The 18,850-nt window shown below is 43.5% G+C and overlaps 1 protein-coding gene across 4 annotated transcripts in view; it reads left to right on the forward strand.

Annotated features, from left to right (window-relative positions):
- The first annotated feature begins 543 nt into the window (after positions 1–543).
- Positions 544–18,850, forward strand: part of ppp3cb (protein phosphatase 3, catalytic subunit, beta isozyme) — a 31,856-nt gene continuing 13,549 nt past the window's right edge. The window contains exons 1-4 of one of the 4 annotated variants that reach the window (XM_076738711.1): positions 544–1,042; positions 13,134–13,334; positions 15,783–15,907; positions 16,737–16,848. In XM_076738711.1, the coding sequence (XP_076594826.1) occupies positions 1,000–1,042; positions 13,134–13,334; positions 15,783–15,907; positions 16,737–16,848 (481 nt within the window). In that variant the 5' untranslated portion in view covers positions 544–999. Of the gene's footprint in view, positions 1,043–1,356; positions 1,633–13,133; positions 13,335–15,782; positions 15,908–16,736; positions 16,849–18,850 lie in introns of those variants that run through there. The other 3 variants (XM_076738713.1, XM_076738714.1, XM_076738712.1) reach the window with 3 other exon arrangements.

Genomic DNA, 18,850 nt, shown 5'->3' on the forward strand with positions numbered 1-18,850 from the left:
CCATTCCTTTGGGGCCACCTTCTGGCCAGACTGTACATTTTTGTGGACCAGCAATTTAGCTTTCTGGTGTAATGAGCATTACAGCACCGCAGCTTGCTCTTGTTAACATTATGCCTGTCTTTTTGGAAACAACATACATTTATATCACTACTCATCAGTTAACAACATGATGTGTTTTGTGGCCGTTTTGGCACGCAGATCAATGTTCTGTCCAATTAACCCAAAAGACATTTGATCAAGTCCTACATCACCTAGAGCCTTTGGTTTCTTCCACATCCTGCCTTATAAAAGAAACCACTATCCTATAGGTCCACGTGATATTCTGTCGAATAGCCTACTGTACAGTTTCACGCGCACGCATCCACGCACAAACCCACACTCCATAGAGCTCTTGTTAAGGGGGGAAGCCCCGTAATCAATGCCTCCACAGGATGGCAGTATGAGGCTGAGTGTGCGTATGTGTGTGTGTGCGTTCCCGCGTGTGCGTGAATCTGCGTGGGAGTTCCTTCTTTCGCCATTCCGGGGTGTTGCCAGCTGCACGGCACCGCTTGCAGAGGCGTCCTGGAGAGGTAGAGCCTGCGCGTCTCTTCTCTCTCCAAGGCGTCTCTTCGCCCTCTAACCTCCAGAGTCTCCCCCGCCCCCCCAGTCCCAGCTCCGTCACCGCTACACCAGCACCCCCACGCCCCCGTCTAAAAAAAAAAAAGAAAAAAAAAGAAGAAGAAAGAAAAAAAATTGGGATCCAAGCATGCCACAACAGCAGCTAGGTATCCGCCTATCCTCCCCCAAAGTCACCGCAGGCGCAGCAGCAGGCTTCCCCCGTCCGAGAGAGCACGGAGACTCCACCGAGTGATGCCACTACTGCAGCAAGAAAAGCACCCAGCAACCGCGCATATTCTCGACGCCCGCCGGAGGACCCGACACCACAGTCTCGGCCCTTGACAGAAGAGAGAGCCCCCCCCTCCCCACCCCCCTCGGCTCCGTTCACGTCCCGACTCCAGGATGTCCGACAGCAACGCAAGTCCCGCCGACCGGGTGATCAAATGTAGGCATGCCAAATCCTGCACGGCCAGTGAGAGCTACCTCTGTGCCAATAATTCTGCTATGACTTATCGTTTGCTTTCTGTTTGCATCCCTGTGGTTGCACCAGTGTCTCTCATTCGCACGTTCTTTTGCTTTGAGTGCGACCCTTTTTATTATCATGCCACCTTATAATAAAAGAAGCCCATTTCACTGGCGAGTCACCGTGCATGTGCCTCTGAACCTTTTAGGGGAGGGAGGTGGGGATGGGGGGGCGGGGGTATCCAGTACGATACGCCATAATCAGGGTCTTCCCTCGTTATTCTATTAGAATTCACCCCCTCACCGAGGCATTACCCCATTTTTTAACGGGGGGGATGTCTCTTCCTCTATGTATAGCCAAAGCTATTGTGCGACACCCTGTGCTGCATGAGCTCCATTTACGCGCTCCACTCCTAGTGGTGGTTTCGTGTTACTGAATAATACCCTACAGAGAGAGACACAACCGTGAGAGTGCGAGAGAGGAAAAAGCAGGGAGGGAGAGAGGGAGATGAGCATCTTGTTCCAATGAAACATCAAGCGGTGTGACGATGACAGCGAAAGGCAGACATAAAGGTAAATAAGAGTTACGCATAACCTGCGGTCTTTGGTGTTGTGGTTCTGCTGTAGATGTGGATGGTGTCACGGGATGATGTTGCATGTAAGCAACGATGTAAGGAGAGGAGGGGGGGCGGGGGAGAGGGAGGGTAAGATGCTATGGGGGACTTGTCACTCGGAGACTCAAGGATTTTTGAGCTTTCTGTCTTAGTGTTCATGTACTGTGTCTCTAGCTGCACGTCTTGGTGCCCCAGTGTTGGATGTGTCGACTACCTCTATGGGGTGGCCTACATTTGCGATCTAGTTGTATTTTTCGCCAAATCTGAACCAAAGTCAGGTAATCGAATGGTTCAAATGGCAGGTAGGCTGGCAACTTTGCCAGGCCGAGTGCGCATCTCCAGACCCGCGAGTTTGGTTTTAATTCTATAGGCCTGTGAGATGAAATCAGCCCGATGTTCGCTGATGTGGCGTTTAAAAGCCACGCGTGCACAAGATGGATTTAGGAGTCGTTTTAAGTCGACGTTTGCTCAGTAAGGCCTGAATGTCAGCCGGTGATTGTGCGTCTCCCGTGCGTATCGTTCCCCCACGTCTCCGTAAAGGTCTCCCTGGCTTCCCCCTCTTGTTTCCCTGAGTCTCAAATCGGAGACAAATTGAGTTCAGGGATGCTGCGCTGCGTATCCGACCCTATTGCCCGGCGATGCTTATGCATACCACCCTAATGGTGTAATTGCATCAATGGATTATGGAATATTTAATGTGTTTATGAGAGTGTCTGTTTCTGCTTTACGCGTGGGCGGCTATAGGGGAGGCGAGGAGGGGCTCCGCTCGGGTTATGATCCGCGAAGCTTGCACAGATTGTCGTGTCTGTCGGGTCACAACAAGGCTGGCATGGCAGCGGCGCTTCCACGCACGCAGCCCGTCACATGCGACGGTGCCTGGCTTGCTGTCTCTCCCACTGGCTCCCCTTAATAAACTCTCAAGGTCTCTCTGCCGGAAGAAGCGGAGCTGACAGTTGGATGCGTCGCTCGGGCATGCCCCGGTATTCCGTGCGTGCGTCGTGCTCGCAAGGGGGTGGGGTGGGCTGGGGGCGTGCGGCTTCTTGCAGTTTTTGCACGTAAGACTTAAGGACTGCATGTGCATATGCCTACAGTATGACTGTGCCTGTATGTGTGCAGCTGCATGGATGCAGTTGTGCAGGGGCGTTGCGAGGAAATCTGGATCCCCTGAAAAAAAAAAAAAAAAACTGCAACCAAAATGAACATCTACCCCCCAGTCCATGCATTAGTTACAGGGCTTTACCCTCACATTAGTAGCATGCATGTGTATTTTTACATCTTCATTTCTGTTTGTATGTGTGTTGTAATGCAGCTGGGCCACCAGAGCTCAGCTGTCTCAACACTGGAACAATCAAAGTGGGCTACATCCTCATGCATCATCCATCATCAACAATAACACACACACACATACACGTAAATGCACCCTCTCAAACAAACATGCAGCAGAACAGCACAACAATTCATCAGTCAGGTGAGTGTGATTTAGTGTGTGCAGTCAGAGAGACGTCACTTCTGGCACAAGGACTAAGCTGCTGTGCCCGGTAGTTCCCCACGTTATGGATTTTAGTGATTTTCAGCAGAGAGAAGCACACTGAGATGGAGCCAAAGGACAAAGCATACCTAGAGGAATGGACAGAGAGGCAGAGTGTGGGGGCGAGGTGAGGGAGAGAGGGAAGGAGAGAATGTGACAAGGCCACGGAGGAGGTGAAGCAGTTGGAATGAGAGAGAGTGAGAGTAGTGTTTCACACTGTTGAGTGGCAGGAGAGCATCCTCTGACTTAACCAATGGACTTCTCACACCCTTTTTGATTCACTTATCATGCAAACCCATCTGTGTGTGTGTGTGTGTGTGTGTGTGTGTGTGTGTGTGTGTGTGTGTGTATGTATGTGTGTGCGCACGCGCATGCCTGTGAAAATCAAACAGGCTTCAAAGCCAAAATGTGAGAATGTGACTCTTACTTAAAAGTTTACTTTAATAACTTTTAAGTAGTCTCTGCCAAATATTGCCTCATGAATTGTACATAGTAAAGCAGGCTGGAGTAGAACAGAAGATTTGACAAGATTTTGTAGAAACACAGCATAAGTTCTGTCACTACTGCCTCATGCCACATGGATCCTCATTATCATTAGTAACTCAGAGACATCATGCTGTCAGTCTCCTTGCACCAGTGCTAAACAGCAAGGAATTTGGGATGTGCAAAATTTGGACTATCTGCTAAAGGACTACTGCATCAGTACTGCCAGAAAATACAAATGCATAAACCATACATACCTGGAGGCTGGTACAGAATGTCCCAGACTCCTGAGGTGAGGGTCAGACATGGTGCGGTACAGACTCACTGAACAAGATCAGCACTCACAGCGAGTAGTGAAAAGCTTGACTGACAAAAAACAAAAGACCGTATGAAAGATCAGTTGAATGTGTGAAATGTGTAACACTGCCTGTGGTTACCCCTTTAGCAGTGAGCAGTGGTGGCAGAAGTATTCAGATCATTTACTGAAGTAAAAGTACTAATACTACACTGTAAAACTACTTCATTACAAGTAAAAGTCCTGCATTCAAAATATTACTTAAATAAAAGTATGTGAGTATTCTGAGCAAAATATATTTAAATAGTAGTTTTAAAGTATTAAAAGTCAAAGTATTCATTATGCAGTAAAATTGTTCCTGTCACTGGTGTTTTTGGATTAATATACTGCTCCATTAATGTGTATGTTGCATTTTACTGCTGTGGATGTTTAAGATGAATTACTCTTTATACTGTTAAGTAGTTTCCTTTATAGCAATACATTATATTCTATAAGATCATCTCATGTTTGTGGTGTCACTGTCTTGTCAGAACCATGTATCTCTAATAAGTCAACTTGTCATGAGCTTTGTGACAATATATTTTCACTGACCCAAGAGGGTTTTTAAATAGTTTATTTCGCTAACAAAGTAGGAGAATATTCTCAACCCATAAAGGAGCACTTAAGCTTTCAGTTTAGCAGAAACAATCAAAATCACCAACTCTGGAGATGCGTGATTTTCACTGGACAGGAACGCTATAAAAATAACACTCTGAAAAATAACAAAAGCAAATGTAGGGGAGTGAAACGTACGCTATTTGCTTTTTGGACATAGTGGAGTAAAAGTATAAAGCTACATAAAATGGAAATTCTCAAAGTCAAAGTACTTGGAATTTGTACTGAAGTATAGTACCTGAGTAAATGTACTTAATTACATTCCACCACTGTCAGTGGAAATATAGTGAAGTATAGTGAGTAAGGTTGTTTTGTGTATTAATCAGTGTAAAACCTGGAGAGTGGGCTGGAAGCATGTGATACTGCCGGCCTAATGCTTAATTTGTAAACATGAAAACATGAACATGATGCAAATTAGGATGAAGTGTAATGCATCACTACCAGTGCTCAGCTTCTGTCTTATAGAGGGTTTTTTTTTTTTTTTTGTCATGGCAGAGGCACAGCTATGATTAATAAACATTAATGATGGCTGCATTCCATATACTGTGTCAGCTAGTTTCTGGGATCTGGTATTGAGCATGTTGGTTCACTGTCAGGGCTTACTGGGACACAGAGCTTAGAGCTTACTTATTGTGGAACAGGTCTATTAACATTGTTAACATAAAAATATCAAGCATTTCATGGTTACATGGAAGGACTAGCTTGTTTTTTATATTGTCGTAAATCAAATACTTGACAACACGCATCACAATGGGTTTGGGTAAGTAATGACGGATATCTGTTGAAATGTTTAACATTATAGATTAAATATTTAACCAATGCTGGAAAAAAATCTGAAGTAAAGAATATGAAATGAATCGCCACAGATGTCACACTGTTCACTGGAGCTGGAGAATCCAGTTGAAACAGATACAAGTTTGCTTGATTGAACAGTTTTCCATGTTATGTGAATGTGGGTGGACAAAATATCACAGATATCTTACAATATATTGCATTCCAGCAACCATTTTCATGGTGGATATTTTGATATGTCAAACACAGGTGTGACTAACAGCATTAACCTGTGTTCCATTTAGCCGTTCCAGTGGCGGCCCCTTGTAATGGCCATGCTAGCTCATTGACATGGCCCACTGGTTCACCCAAATGGAAAAGGTACATCATTAATGTTATTAGTTCCAGCTGTACCTTTCCAACTCTGACAAGTTGTATGGTGTGAGAATGGCCTATAGAAGCTCAGAAATGACAATGGAGTTGAAGCAACGCCTTTCTGACACCATGCCAATAAAAAGTGAACATTATAAACATCATAAAGATAGACTTTATTATTTTAAAGAATTCAAAGTTAAAAGTAAAAATGTCCAAATGTCCAGTGCAAACAGAATTAAAAGTAAAAGTGTCCAGTGCAACAGAAATTTATATATTGCATCTAATTTCATAGGTGTGCCTAAATAAATCTGTAAATTCAGTGAATGATTACTGTATTGGCACTTATCACTTAGCCTTGAGTATAGAAACACTCATATAAACTAGGCCTTAGTACATGTTTTTCCCCACTGTCTAAGGAATGAAAAGAAACATGTTAGTATTTCAGGAGAGTTTAAAACAAGAAACCATCCGGCCTCAGTTGCACAATTGTCACTTTCAGGATATTGCCTGTCATATGATTACTCAGCATACTGTATGCATGCTTGCATAATACAGGGCAGAGCTACACAGAAATAATCTTGCTGCCAAATGCCATATATTGGGTAGGGTGCCAATGCACTAAACAGTCTGATAATGTAGTTTATAAGGAGCAAAAACAGTTAGTGTGTTGTTAAAACCCCTTGTTGAAACTCAAGGCCTAGCTTTGAGAAAGTAATCCCTATTAAGAAGTAAGATGCAAAGGTGGAATTTATCATTTGTAAGTTGAGACCTTTTAAACATATCAATGAATGTGTGGAGAGTATTCACCAAAGCTGAGTGGGACCATATCCAATATGCACACATGCATGTATGCATTCATGCATGCACAACCACACACACACAGACACATACACACACACACCACCTCTGGCAAGGCTTGGGGCACACTGGGCATATTTCCTTTTAGTGTAACATGCTGTCCCATTCCCTCATGGTTCCCTTAGAGCCGTGTGTGCGTGTGTGTGTGTGTGTGTGTGTGTGTGTGTGTGTGTGTGTGTGTTAGATTTTGGTGTTATTCTTATGAGCCATGGGTCCCACCTTGACAGGTCTCTGTGCGTGTGCCCTGTGGGGAGGGTGGCAGGGCAAGGGCTATTTATAGAGGAGGTACTCCAGAGAGAGAGAGAGAGAGAGAGAGAGAGAGAGAGAGAGAGAGAGATTGTCTAATGAGGACAGGCTGTTAGGGGATGGGCCGTTGTTTCTGTTTGCGTGTGTGCGTGTGTGTGTGTGTGTGTGTCTCTATGTGCACACAGATGGTCCTTCATGTGTGTACTGTGCATTAATTGAATGACTTCAAACGCATCTTTGGTTGTCCCCCCCACCACCACCTTCAAAGACCGGTGGATCTGTGTTAGCTGATCTGGGTCAAAGATGGTAGATAAACACATATACACACACACACACACACACACACACACACACACACACACACACACACACACACAATATGCATGTGAACAGTTGTATCTCTCAGCTCTCATACACCCTAATTTTTGCTTTCCCTCTCTCTCTTCTCATTCGCTGCTCTCATTCTTTCATCCCTCAGTTTCTCCCTCTTTCATTTATTCATGCAGAGACAGGCATCGGGATGAACTGATCTTCGGAGATGTGTGTGTGTGATCACTTTAAATGAGGTCCTGTAGAGGGCAATACATCTAACATACAAATACACACACACATGCACACACATAGGCATGCCATCAGTTCTGGTCGATGTCACTGGATGAACACCAGACAGTTACAGTCTGGGCAGGCACAGTATTGCACTGTAATGGATGAATCCAGGCTGCATGTAGTACATACTGTATGTGCTTCTGTAATTACTTTTTATGAACCATTTTTACTGTGTGATTATTGTTGAACGTCTGGCATATTTATTACTCAGCAGCACAGATGATTTCCCTTTCTTTTAAATGATCTGACAATCAGTTTACTGGAGCACAAATGTGTGCTGTGTGATACCTATTTAGTCATATTTTGCAACATTTGGTGGACAGACACAAATGAGGACAGATGGATCATGGGTGACTTCTACAGTCATTTCTGCAATCTGTCTCTTCTCACTTGCTGTCACTTCCTCCATCCTGCAGCAGCCCCTCTCACTGTGAATGGTGTCCCTGTGTTATTAAAAGTGATGAAATATCCCCATAATTAACTTTAGCCATTAGGGAGGATGCACACAATAACAAGATGATTCTGATCAGATTCTGCTCCAGTTAGGCTATTAGGCCAGCCCAAACAAATTTAGGAGATTTGGTTGAAAGCTATGTCATAGATTTTCTCTCAGGCTCCCCCCTCACTGTGCTGTGATGTGGAGATTTTTGGCTGAGCTGGCAGCTTTGGCCCTTAATAAATTCCACACTGGAGAGTTCAGCTATGGAGAGTGGGCCAGAAGACAAAAGCGGTACAAAGTGCATCGGGAAGAAGCTAAAAACGCTTTCACTTCTATGCTCATCTTACACCCCTTGATCTAGCTCACCTCACACACATGCCACACGTCATGTGATTGGTAGCTTCAGTGAAAATCCTGGATGAAATTCATTTTTTTTTTTCCACTCCACTTATCTGCACTTCAGGCAGTGGAGTTCACTGTGTTCGTCATCTGTACTCAGACAAGGGACAGTTCATACTGGACTGTCAGAAAGCAGAGCTCCCTCACAAGGTTGAAGCATTTGGCAGAATCACATAGTGCTAAAATGCCTGAGAGCGGCATTCGAGAGAAATACTGTCCACCATCACTCTTCTCAAGAAGTGTGGCATTTATGTTCTGATCTTACTGTATGTCAAGCTAACACCATCTTTACACTGTGGAGGATTAATGATGTGGAACTCACCCTGACACCATTTCATCACTCTTTAGCCAGTATTTCATTTATCTCATGTGTTTATTTACAAGGACAACACACATTGATGAACACTTAATAATTTATAATAATTTATAATGAATAATTTATGATTTTCAACCACTTTACTTTGGAAAGATGGTCCAAGTCAAACCGTTTGGTTTTCACACTGACCAGAATGGACAGGTGAATTCACAATAAACATAGTTTGTGAAACCGTGCTTGTGTGTTGATGCTAGCTTTAGTGTGTGCATCAAGCTGGCAGGATTGGTTGTCCCATCAGTCACTGTTCGTACAGAATGGAGTTTTAAGGCAAAAAGTCAACCCCTGCTCATATGTATGTTGACTGAACAAAAGTTTTCCAGGCTTGATGGATGAGATATTGCAAAGAAAATCAGAAACCTGCCTGTTTTCTTTCTGCATAGCTTCCATCACTGCCTGTGGACTAAGAAACTAGACTTGTGATAGATCTCACACATTGACTTCATTTAGGGTGGTTGCACCAGACCCCTTGAAGCTACTCAGTATATTGAATCGTCAGTGAGCACAGTTTGCTCTGCCATGCTCAAGAACAAAATGCATACGAAGAGTCTGCTCTTTCTTGTCATCTCCAAATGACACATAATGATCCTTTGTTTGGAACCGAGACATCATTTTCTCATACGGACTTGGAAAAATGATTTTCATCTCCGAAGTCCATCTTTTTAAGGCGATGAAGCCACGATCCTTTGTGTGTGTGTGTGTGTGTGTGTGTGTGTGTGTGTGTGTGTGCCAAGCACGATGATTTAGTCACTGAAACTGAACTCAATGTCCTTTGTGATTAAAAATGTTGGTAATGAAAATTCACATTTAAAACCCTTTTCTTTTGCTTCCTGCTTACTAGGAGCTCAAGCTTTGTTTGCTTAAAAATACCTAAATTTCCTTTCTCACTTTCGCATGCTAGACTTGCTCCAAATTGACTTATCAGTGCAGTCCTTTACATAACTGCTTAATCACAAAGGGTTTTTTAGAGAGAAACCAGGAGGATACAAAAGCTCAATTAACATAGAAGGAAAACAAAAGCATCCCATCTTTTTTTATGAGGCCGGTGCAGTGTGTGTGCCTTTGTAATTAGGAATTTTTAGCCATGGCTTTAGGGGTGGCAATATCAGTCTGTTGGCTGGACCACTTTATCCAGACTGTTATATTTAAAGTACTGGACAGATAGCCATTAAATCTAGTATAGATATCCATTGTACCCAGAGGATGAATCCTAATGACTTTGGGTATCCCCTGACATTTCCTCTGGAGCCATAAACAGGTCAAAATGACCAAAAATACTTCGGTTTATGTTCAAAACACCTGCAAGACTAATATTTCCCTCAGCTGTACTTTGTGTTTGTTACTAATTAGCAAATGCTGGCATGCTCACACACCAAACCAAGATGAACATGGTAAAATATAAGTGAAAATAAATGTGAAATGTTTTTTTTTTTTGCTTTATACATGTTCTTTTCTCTTTGCTTATGACTTATCTTTGTAAAAGTCGAAATCTAATTCTGTCCAGAGCATAGGAATAACATACGTACAAATACTTGGACCAGGTGCATCATATTATCAGGTGGCGCACAAAGTAGTTTCCATGTCATGGCCAGTTATACTACTGAATGCATACACTGTATATTATAAATGGAGGTGCTGTATTAAATGTAACGCATTCCCCCTTAATTAATGGCGTGCTCTAGGCCTATAAATTCTGACGCACACAGCAGAAAGCCCTTTGTTATAATCAGCAAAAATCTTTATTTTTGCTGTAACATCATGTTTCACAAATTCATATCAGAATTGCAATATTCAATCCAGATGTGGTTTCTTTACAATTTACAGAATTTGCAGTTCAAAGCTGTCTGGGCAGCTTCAGTCTGCAGCTTTTCCACGTGTGCTCCAACCTCTCGAGTTTGTCTGAGATCCACTAGTATTCCCTTACAATTGCACACTAATCAAACGACCAGTCGTCAGGTGCTAAACACCTTCTTGGTCTGAGTGTGTTGGTACTCAGCGTCTCCTCTCTCCATTCCCTAACTGCCAAGTATAGTTTTCCCAAGTATAGTTCCTTCCCCAAGCTCTGTGTCTCTGCTCCTCTCCAGTCTCTCATACCTGCCCTACTTTCACACCGCTCACACAATTTACGAGTTTCACACTCTCGATTTTCTCTCTCTCTCTCTCTCTCTCTCTCACTCTCTCTCTCTCTCTCTCTCTCTCACACACACACACACACACACACCAGAGACCTCAGTTTTCCCTCAAACCAGAAATATACATACACACATTGAGTTCATGTATGTGTATGTGCGAGCTTCAAAAGAATGCTGGAGCTTTTTCTCTGCTTTTGCATGCAGCTTTTTGTGGTTGGTACCAGCATCGTTACAGTTTGTAGCACAGGACAGCACAGTGTGATGCAGGACAGTAGTACATGACAGTACACAATGAAGGAGGAGGTTTAGCCACACGCTGACTGAGCCTTGCTGTTGCCTTCTATAAATACAGTAAAGGTGAAGTCACACAAATGCCAACATGCATGAGTAATTCTTCTTGTGACTTGTGTTCTCTGACAACCTGGGGGCGCACAAACCTTTTAAAATATCAATCAGTCCTGGCCTGAAAGGTCAAACTGGTTTTAACATCTAGATCTGCTGTTCCTATTCGATGGAAAGCAGAGCCTTCAGTTTGGCAGCTCTTGCTACCCTGGGGTGTCTCTTGTGTGCTGTATTCAGTCTTCAGACACATAGAAAGGATGTTGTGGTGTTGTTAGATACTTCAGGGTGTCTAAATACATATGCAGGCGTGTGTGTGTGTGTCCCAAAAGGCTTAGGGTGCCCTGAGTTGTGTTTTGGTGAAGGTGTCCTGGGATGTTCTGGTGTGTTTGCATGCTTAAAGTGCTCAATGACATCTTTAGTGTGATCCAGAACAGAAAGGCATCTATTAGCCTTTCTGTTCTGGATGCTCCCTCTTTTCCAGGTGAGATCCAAAGGACTAGATGGTCCTTTCGTCTGAAAATAGCTCAAAACCAAAGCAACCATAACTGCATGGTTTGTCAGAAGCAATTTTCATCAACAGACAAATTTGAAATTTTGAGTAAAATCCTCATAATTCCACATAAATTGATTTAGGTGGATTGTAACTGATTTGTCCAGTGCTTTTCATGCCCCGCCTTACGGTTCATTTAGCAATACTGGCTAAACGTTGCTGATGTTTCAGTGATGATTACATAAAACTATACAGTGTAGTTTGATGTGGTTGTTGGGCCACTTTTATTGTAAAAAAAAAAAAAAGTAAATAAATAAAATGTAATAATGGACATCAGTGTGAAAGCTGCTGAAGAGACTGTGGCCTGTTACAGTGACAGGAAGAGACAGAATCAGCAAGAGAGAAAGAGGAGTGAAAAATTAAAAAAAAAAACAGAGAAGGGGCAAGAGGAGAGAGTGCAAAACAGAGACAAAGTGACAGAGTGAAAGTGTGTGTGTGTGTGTGTGTGTGTGTGTGTGTGTGTGTGTGTGTGTGTGTGTAGAGTGTGAGAGAGAGAGAGCCAGGCCTAGTTTTTAGTTTGTGATCTAGGCCATTATCTGTGTTAGCACTGGTGGGGCTCCAACAGGCTCTGTGGATCCTGCATAACAATACCTTTTATGAGCTTGGATGTGTGTGTGTACCACTGTAGGCTCACACATGCAATCATGCATGTTAACGCCATTGTGCCATACATGATCTACGCATGCGCCCCTGCGCCTCTGCCTTTTGTTTCTTGCCACTGAGTTTGTGCCTGTTTGTTAAGACTGCTTGTGTGTGTGTGTCTGCGTTTTCTCGAGTGTGTCTTCCTATGTGTGTATGTGACTCCTCACGTGCAGCTGTGCACTCTTGCTGTATCACCCCCGTCGTCAGTCAACCCCCCTCTCCAGCAGCGCCCTGGGGGCCTTCATTATGTAAGAAAGACATTACTGCAGAACAGAGGCAGAGAGGCAGAGAGACATTACTGCAGAACAGAGGCAGGCAGCCCTGATAACTCTGGCAGCCCCAGCTTCAATGCAACCCACCTAGGCCTTCACAACGTACACACACACACACACACACACACACACACACACACACACAGAGTCAAAGCCTGCAGCAGGGGTGTGATCAGGATAATGGTGAGGACTGAGGGCTTGTGATGTTCGTGGCCAAGCTTGTTGAAGAATACAGGAAATATCAATAAATCATGTTCTGCATTATAATAAATGTTCTTCTCTTTTCTCCTGCATCAACCTCTCTCATTTCCTCCATTATCTAATTCACCTCCTTCCATGTATCCATACATCCATTCAAACTCTCCTCCCCCTTCTTAATCTCAAATAATTTCCTTCCTCCATCATTGATTCTCCTCTGACTCCATCTCACTCTGCACACCTTCTCACTTTCATCTCCTCCGTGTCCTCTCTGTCACTCCCACCCTCTGTCTGTAGCGGTCCCCTTCCCCCTGGCCCACCGGCTTACCATGAAGGAGGTGTTTGATGCCGAGGGCCGGCCGCGGGTGGACCTGCTTAAAGCCCACCTCACCAAGGAAGGCCGGCTGGAGGAGGCCGTGGCCCTGCGCATCATCGATGAGGGCGCCGCAATCCTGCGCCAGGAACGAACTATGTTGGATATTGAGGCGCCAGTCACGGGTATGGTTTAGTGATGAAGAATCTAGTGTGAATTAGTCTGTAATTTAGCGAAGAATTACAGTGCAGAGTCACACTGGACATCAGTTACGGGAATAGTTTGACATTTTGGGAAATGTGGGTATTTGCTTCCTTGCCCAGAGTAATATGAGAAGACTGATGCTGCTGTCATGCCTGTCAGTAAATATGATGTTAGAACCAGCAGCCATTTAGCTTAGCTTTGACTGGAATGGGGGAGGTGACTGGTTCACTAATTAACATGTAATATCTCATCTGGTCAATATACACAAAAAACAAAGTGTACTTGGGGCTAAGGATTAGTAACTTCCTGGAGTCTCCGCTAGTTGCTGGGATATTACTCCTGGATTAGAAAAACCCCTGTAAAATGTTGAATTGTTGTTTTTATACTTCCATTCTTGTACACATTAAACAAAACAAATATGGCATGTTATTTAGGCAGCTGGGAGGCACATAGGCAGGTAGAGCCAGGCTTGTTGTTTCCCCTTGTTTCCAGTCTTTAGCTAAGCTAAGCTAATCAGCTGCTGCCTCTAGCTTCATATATACCGTACAGATAGGTGAGTGGTATTGATCATCTCATCTAAACCTTGGCAGCAAAGTCAATAAGTATCTTTTTCTAAATGTCAAAATATTCCACACTTACAGTCAAAAAAACTCTGAGTGTGTTTTATATGTGTGCATGAGCGACGGGCAAACACACTTTAACATTGAGGGCACAGATAGCAACCGTCAAACCGGAGAGACAGAGATAGAGAGACAGAGGAATGGAGCTGCAGAGCAAAAGGCAGAAAGATCAGTAATTATGTATTAATCAGATTCCATTCGACGATTCATTAATCTGCTATGTATCTGCTCCCTTTTAATATGAACTGTTGTTCGGTCGCACTTCACTGAGAGAACCAATTGGCACTTAGGCACCTCACAATAGCGCATACTAGCTTTGGTAATATCTGCATGTATTCCCTTGCCAGGGAAGTGGTATGAACCGAGGAGAATGTCGAAGGGAGGAGGAGGAGGTGGAGATTGAGATCGATGAAGAACAAAATGGAAAACAAGTTTCTGAGACGATGACACACAAGACAGACAAGCAAGCAGACAGGCAGACAGACTCAGACACACTCAACCTATCGACACTGCTTGGTGAATGTACCTGTGTGTCTACGCATATGTGTGTGTGTGTGCGTTTATGCAAATGCTGGCGATGAGATAATTCAGTGTGGGTTGTTGTGCCCACGCAGTGTGGGAACATCGCTCGGCTTTCACAGGTACAGATCCCCGGGGACAAGGACAGATAGACAGGCAGATGGAGAGACAGTCGATCATAAGCAGCTTAGTGCAGAGGTTCTCAAACCTGCTCATTCCCAATGAGAAACATATTGATCCCCATTTCCAAGTTTCTCCACGTCTACAGATTTTGACCTAGAAACACCCACCTGAGAGTCAGCTATGATTGGAAATAGCCAATAGATTTCAGAGATAAAACTACAGAAAAAAAGTGGTTCTTTTGGGGAAGGCTTCAAGCAAATGTAATGTTGAGGAGATATTCTGAACAGTTTAGCACTTTGATGGAGTCTCTCTGGAAATGTTCTAAGATAGACCAACTAGTGAACAGACAGGCAGGTGGACGGCTGAAATTTGAACTGACAGGCTTTTAGGGTGTCACATGAAGGCTTCTGGGAAAATACTGTGGCAGGTCTGAGGAGGCAGACAGGTACGGCTCAATTTCACTCATGCCATTTTGCATTCCCAATTCCCAGTTCAAATTAAAGCGAATGCTTAGGAGTAGACACAAAAACAGACATTAACACAGCAAGCAGATGGAGAGACAGACAGAAGTAGCCAGCCAGACAGATGCGAAATGGCCACCGTAAAATGGCTGCAGAGGGGAACTATGACATCAACTAAAAGCGAAAGGAGAGGCCAGACAGATGGTGTGGGAGGCATATGGGAAGATGTATGCTGGCAGATCATATAGGCAGACAGTCCTGAAGTTTTTCAAAATATGAAGTGTTCAGCATGTGAGTTTTGTGCATCATGATTGAGAACAAATCAAAACAAAATAGTATGTAAGCACAGATATAGAGACATTTTGGTGAGGAATATTGACATATGAGAGGACCTTTCCTCAATCCCTGGTGTGTTACTTGACGAGCAGGTAGTATTTGAACAGAGACCTCAAAATGATTGCAATAGATTCTTTCAAGAGCATTTTATCGCTTATTTTCTGGTTCTCTTTTCATTAGACAGATGAGTGATGTATCTCGATCAGCAGACAGGATATATATGCATCTGCAGATGCAAATCAGGCCATATGGAGCTGCTGAAGCAAATACGGTCCCACGTTGAATCCCACTGAATTGTGGAAATACAACATGTGGCAGATGAAAGCTGTGGTCTTAATGATCCTAACATTGTCATGTGCTGTTTCCACAGTGTGTGGAGATATCCACGGCCAGTTTTTCGACCTGATGAAGTTGTTTGAAGTTGGAGGTTCTCCTGCCAACACACGCTACCTCTTCCTGGGGGACTATGTGGACAGGGGCTACTTCAGTATCGAGGTGAGGGTGGACACTTTGTCACCAACTTCACTGTGGTATATAGGAACATTTTACTGGGTGTGTGTTCACTCAAAAATGTTTACTAAGGTGTATGCAGTACGTTTACAACTAAATCAGAGTCCATTATAGCATATATTGCCCTTAAGTGTACACGTTGACAATTATTTCACTACTGAGGTATGCAACACTGTGCTGTATTATAAATGTACAAAGCTACTTGAGATTAGCACTGACGCACCACGATGTGTGCCTGAAAATGTACACACTCCAACGTGATGTGATGTAAAATTCATGGATGATCCAAGGTCAGTAACCACTAATAAGAATATAATATGCTGCTCACTGAAATGCATGTAAGGAAGGATGATTTATCCAGAGGGCTGATATCATGATGCAAGTACATGGTGAATGGCTTCGGTTGCATGGCATACACATGGCATGAGGGCTGTATCCTTGACATGGAGTGAGTTTGCAGTGGAGGGAGCAATATTTAGGCCACCTTCCTAACACACTTCAAGGGCATGTAGACAGGGCACTTAATGTAGAGCAGGGATGATACTGTATAAAGGTGAGAAAACACCCTCTGAGACATTTATAGGTTTAGCGAAATGACAACAGAAACATGCTGGATGATTTTAAAGTCTAAGAGATGTCAGACTCAATCAGCTTGCTCTTATTGGACATGATTCTTGTCAAATTTCTGTTCACGTCTATCTTTAGACCCAAATTTCTGAAACTACCTTGTTTTTTTGGCAGGTTCAATGATGTTACTGTGGAGCTGCTTATCTCTAACTAGTTTTTATGTTTTTCTTCCCCGGTGAATCTTTAGTGTGTGTTGTACCTGTGGTCACTGAAAATCCTCTACCCAAAGACGCTCTTTCTTCTAAGGGGAAACCATGAATGTAGACATCTGACAGAATATTTCACCTTCAAACAAGAATGTGAGTAACTCTCGTGTTTCCTCAAAACATTATCTGCTGCTTTTCTCTCTCTGATTGTTTTCAGTATGGAGTCATCTGTAGGTTTTCATTTGATGAACAGATTAAATTAAAAAAAAAGAAGCAAAAATGTTCTTCACAATTATCCCAGAGAGAAAGTTGGTTGAAAATTCAGCAGGAAACTTTTTTTGTTCAGGTCTCATATGTGCTTGATACAAAGCTACATGATATACATGATAGAAGAAAGTGACCATCCTCACCAGCTGATGATGACTCTTGTAGGACACAGTTAGCCGTAGGATTATGAGAATGATGAGGAAAAATCTAAGAGCAGACTGTTATTTCAGGCTAACATAACCTTTTTTGTAGCTGCTTAGCTTGTTTAAATGGACAAACAAGACAGCTGTTGGACTTATGCTTTACTGCCTGTACTTTGAACAGCACGTTTCATTTTCTCTGTTATACTGTAAGAGAAAAGCATTTAGGATGAGGACTCACCAATGTGACTGACAAATGTTATGCTGTAACCAGATTGGCTTGAGGTTGCTGGTGTGTACTCTGATATACTGTATAATGTCCTCCACACGGTGGCAAAAGACTGCACAGTCAGTGTGTAAGTCGTGAACGAACCTGTAACTGCACAAATGTAGTGAGCGAATGAAATGCTCCTTGAACGAAAGACTCGGTCACTTCTGTAGGCCGTAAGCTAGTTAGCCTGATATGCTAATGTTTGCAGCTTACGTTAGAGCAGACAAACACACTGTTTGCTCCTTTCCTTACACGTTTGCTCCTGTGTTTTTAGTTTTGACAGTCTAAAACAATGACACCACCTCCAGACTCTTTATATGCTGAAGTTATGTATTTTCTGTATTGTATCATCTCTCCCTTCCCTTTCCTCTTTCTCTCCATCTTCCTCCCATCTGCCCTTCATCTTTCCCTCCCTCACCCAGTCTCCCTCTCTCTGCCTCTCTGTCTCTCTGTCTCTCTGACTCTCCTCATGTCCTGTCCGAGAGTGGGTGATTAGCAGCAAATTAATTTGGCCCTTAATGATTGGCTCAGGGACTTACTCCTCAGTGTCTGATTGGCCAAGGGACAAGGAAGCTAATTTCCCCTGGTGCTCGTGGCGAATAGTGGTCGCCCTCAATTACCATCTGCTGTGTGTGTGTGTGTGTGTGTGTGTATGTATGCGTGTGTGTGTGTCTTCCACAAGTGCGTGCAAGTGCACGTACTATGACTGCATGCATGTGCAAGAGTGTCTTCATAAATGTTTAAGTGTCTATGTGTGGAAGGAGCTGAAAACTGGTGGACTAGCAATAATGAGCTCTTGCTCTACACAAGGCAGATGGAGAGGTTGACAAACACACTCCTAGCTGTCTCTCTCTCTCACACACACACACACACACACACACACACACACACACACACACACACTCTAGTGCTGGATACTGTACACTGGTACTTCACAGTATTGGCTTTGATTTGTGTACACGTTGTTCTCATGTCCTCACACTCCCCCATCTCCTTCCCTCTTTTTTCCTCCCTCGTCGTCTCCTCTCCATCCTCTCCTCCTCTTAACGCTCTTAACCTTTCCCCCTTCTCCTGTCTCCTCCCATCAATCTCTCTCCTGCTCTCTTTATGAAATTATGACTCTCACCTCCCTGCTCACTCTTGTCCAAAATCAGCCCCTTTCTCGCTTCTTTCTTCCTCCTCTGTCTCTCTCCTCCGATCTCCTTTCAGCTATTTTAATCCTGTGATATTGTTTTGTGTCAGATGTATTGTTACGCCCCTGTGTGAAATGTACTTTAAAGATGCTGCGTGTTGGATGTCTTTATTGATATTGCTGCCAAATCAAAGGAGATTTTCATAAAGCAAAGATTCAGCCCCACACTGATGCCTCTACGCTGCTTCATGCTTATATTTGGGTCAGATTTTGTTCACTGGAAACAGAATTGGAGTCTTTGTATCTATATGTTGTCTGTGTAATATGCTTTTTACTGTCACACGG

This window comes from Chaetodon auriga, chromosome 9, assembly GCF_051107435.1.
Source record: "Chaetodon auriga isolate fChaAug3 chromosome 9, fChaAug3.hap1, whole genome shotgun sequence".
Classification (NCBI taxonomy): Eukaryota; Metazoa; Chordata; class Actinopteri; order Chaetodontiformes; family Chaetodontidae; genus Chaetodon; species Chaetodon auriga.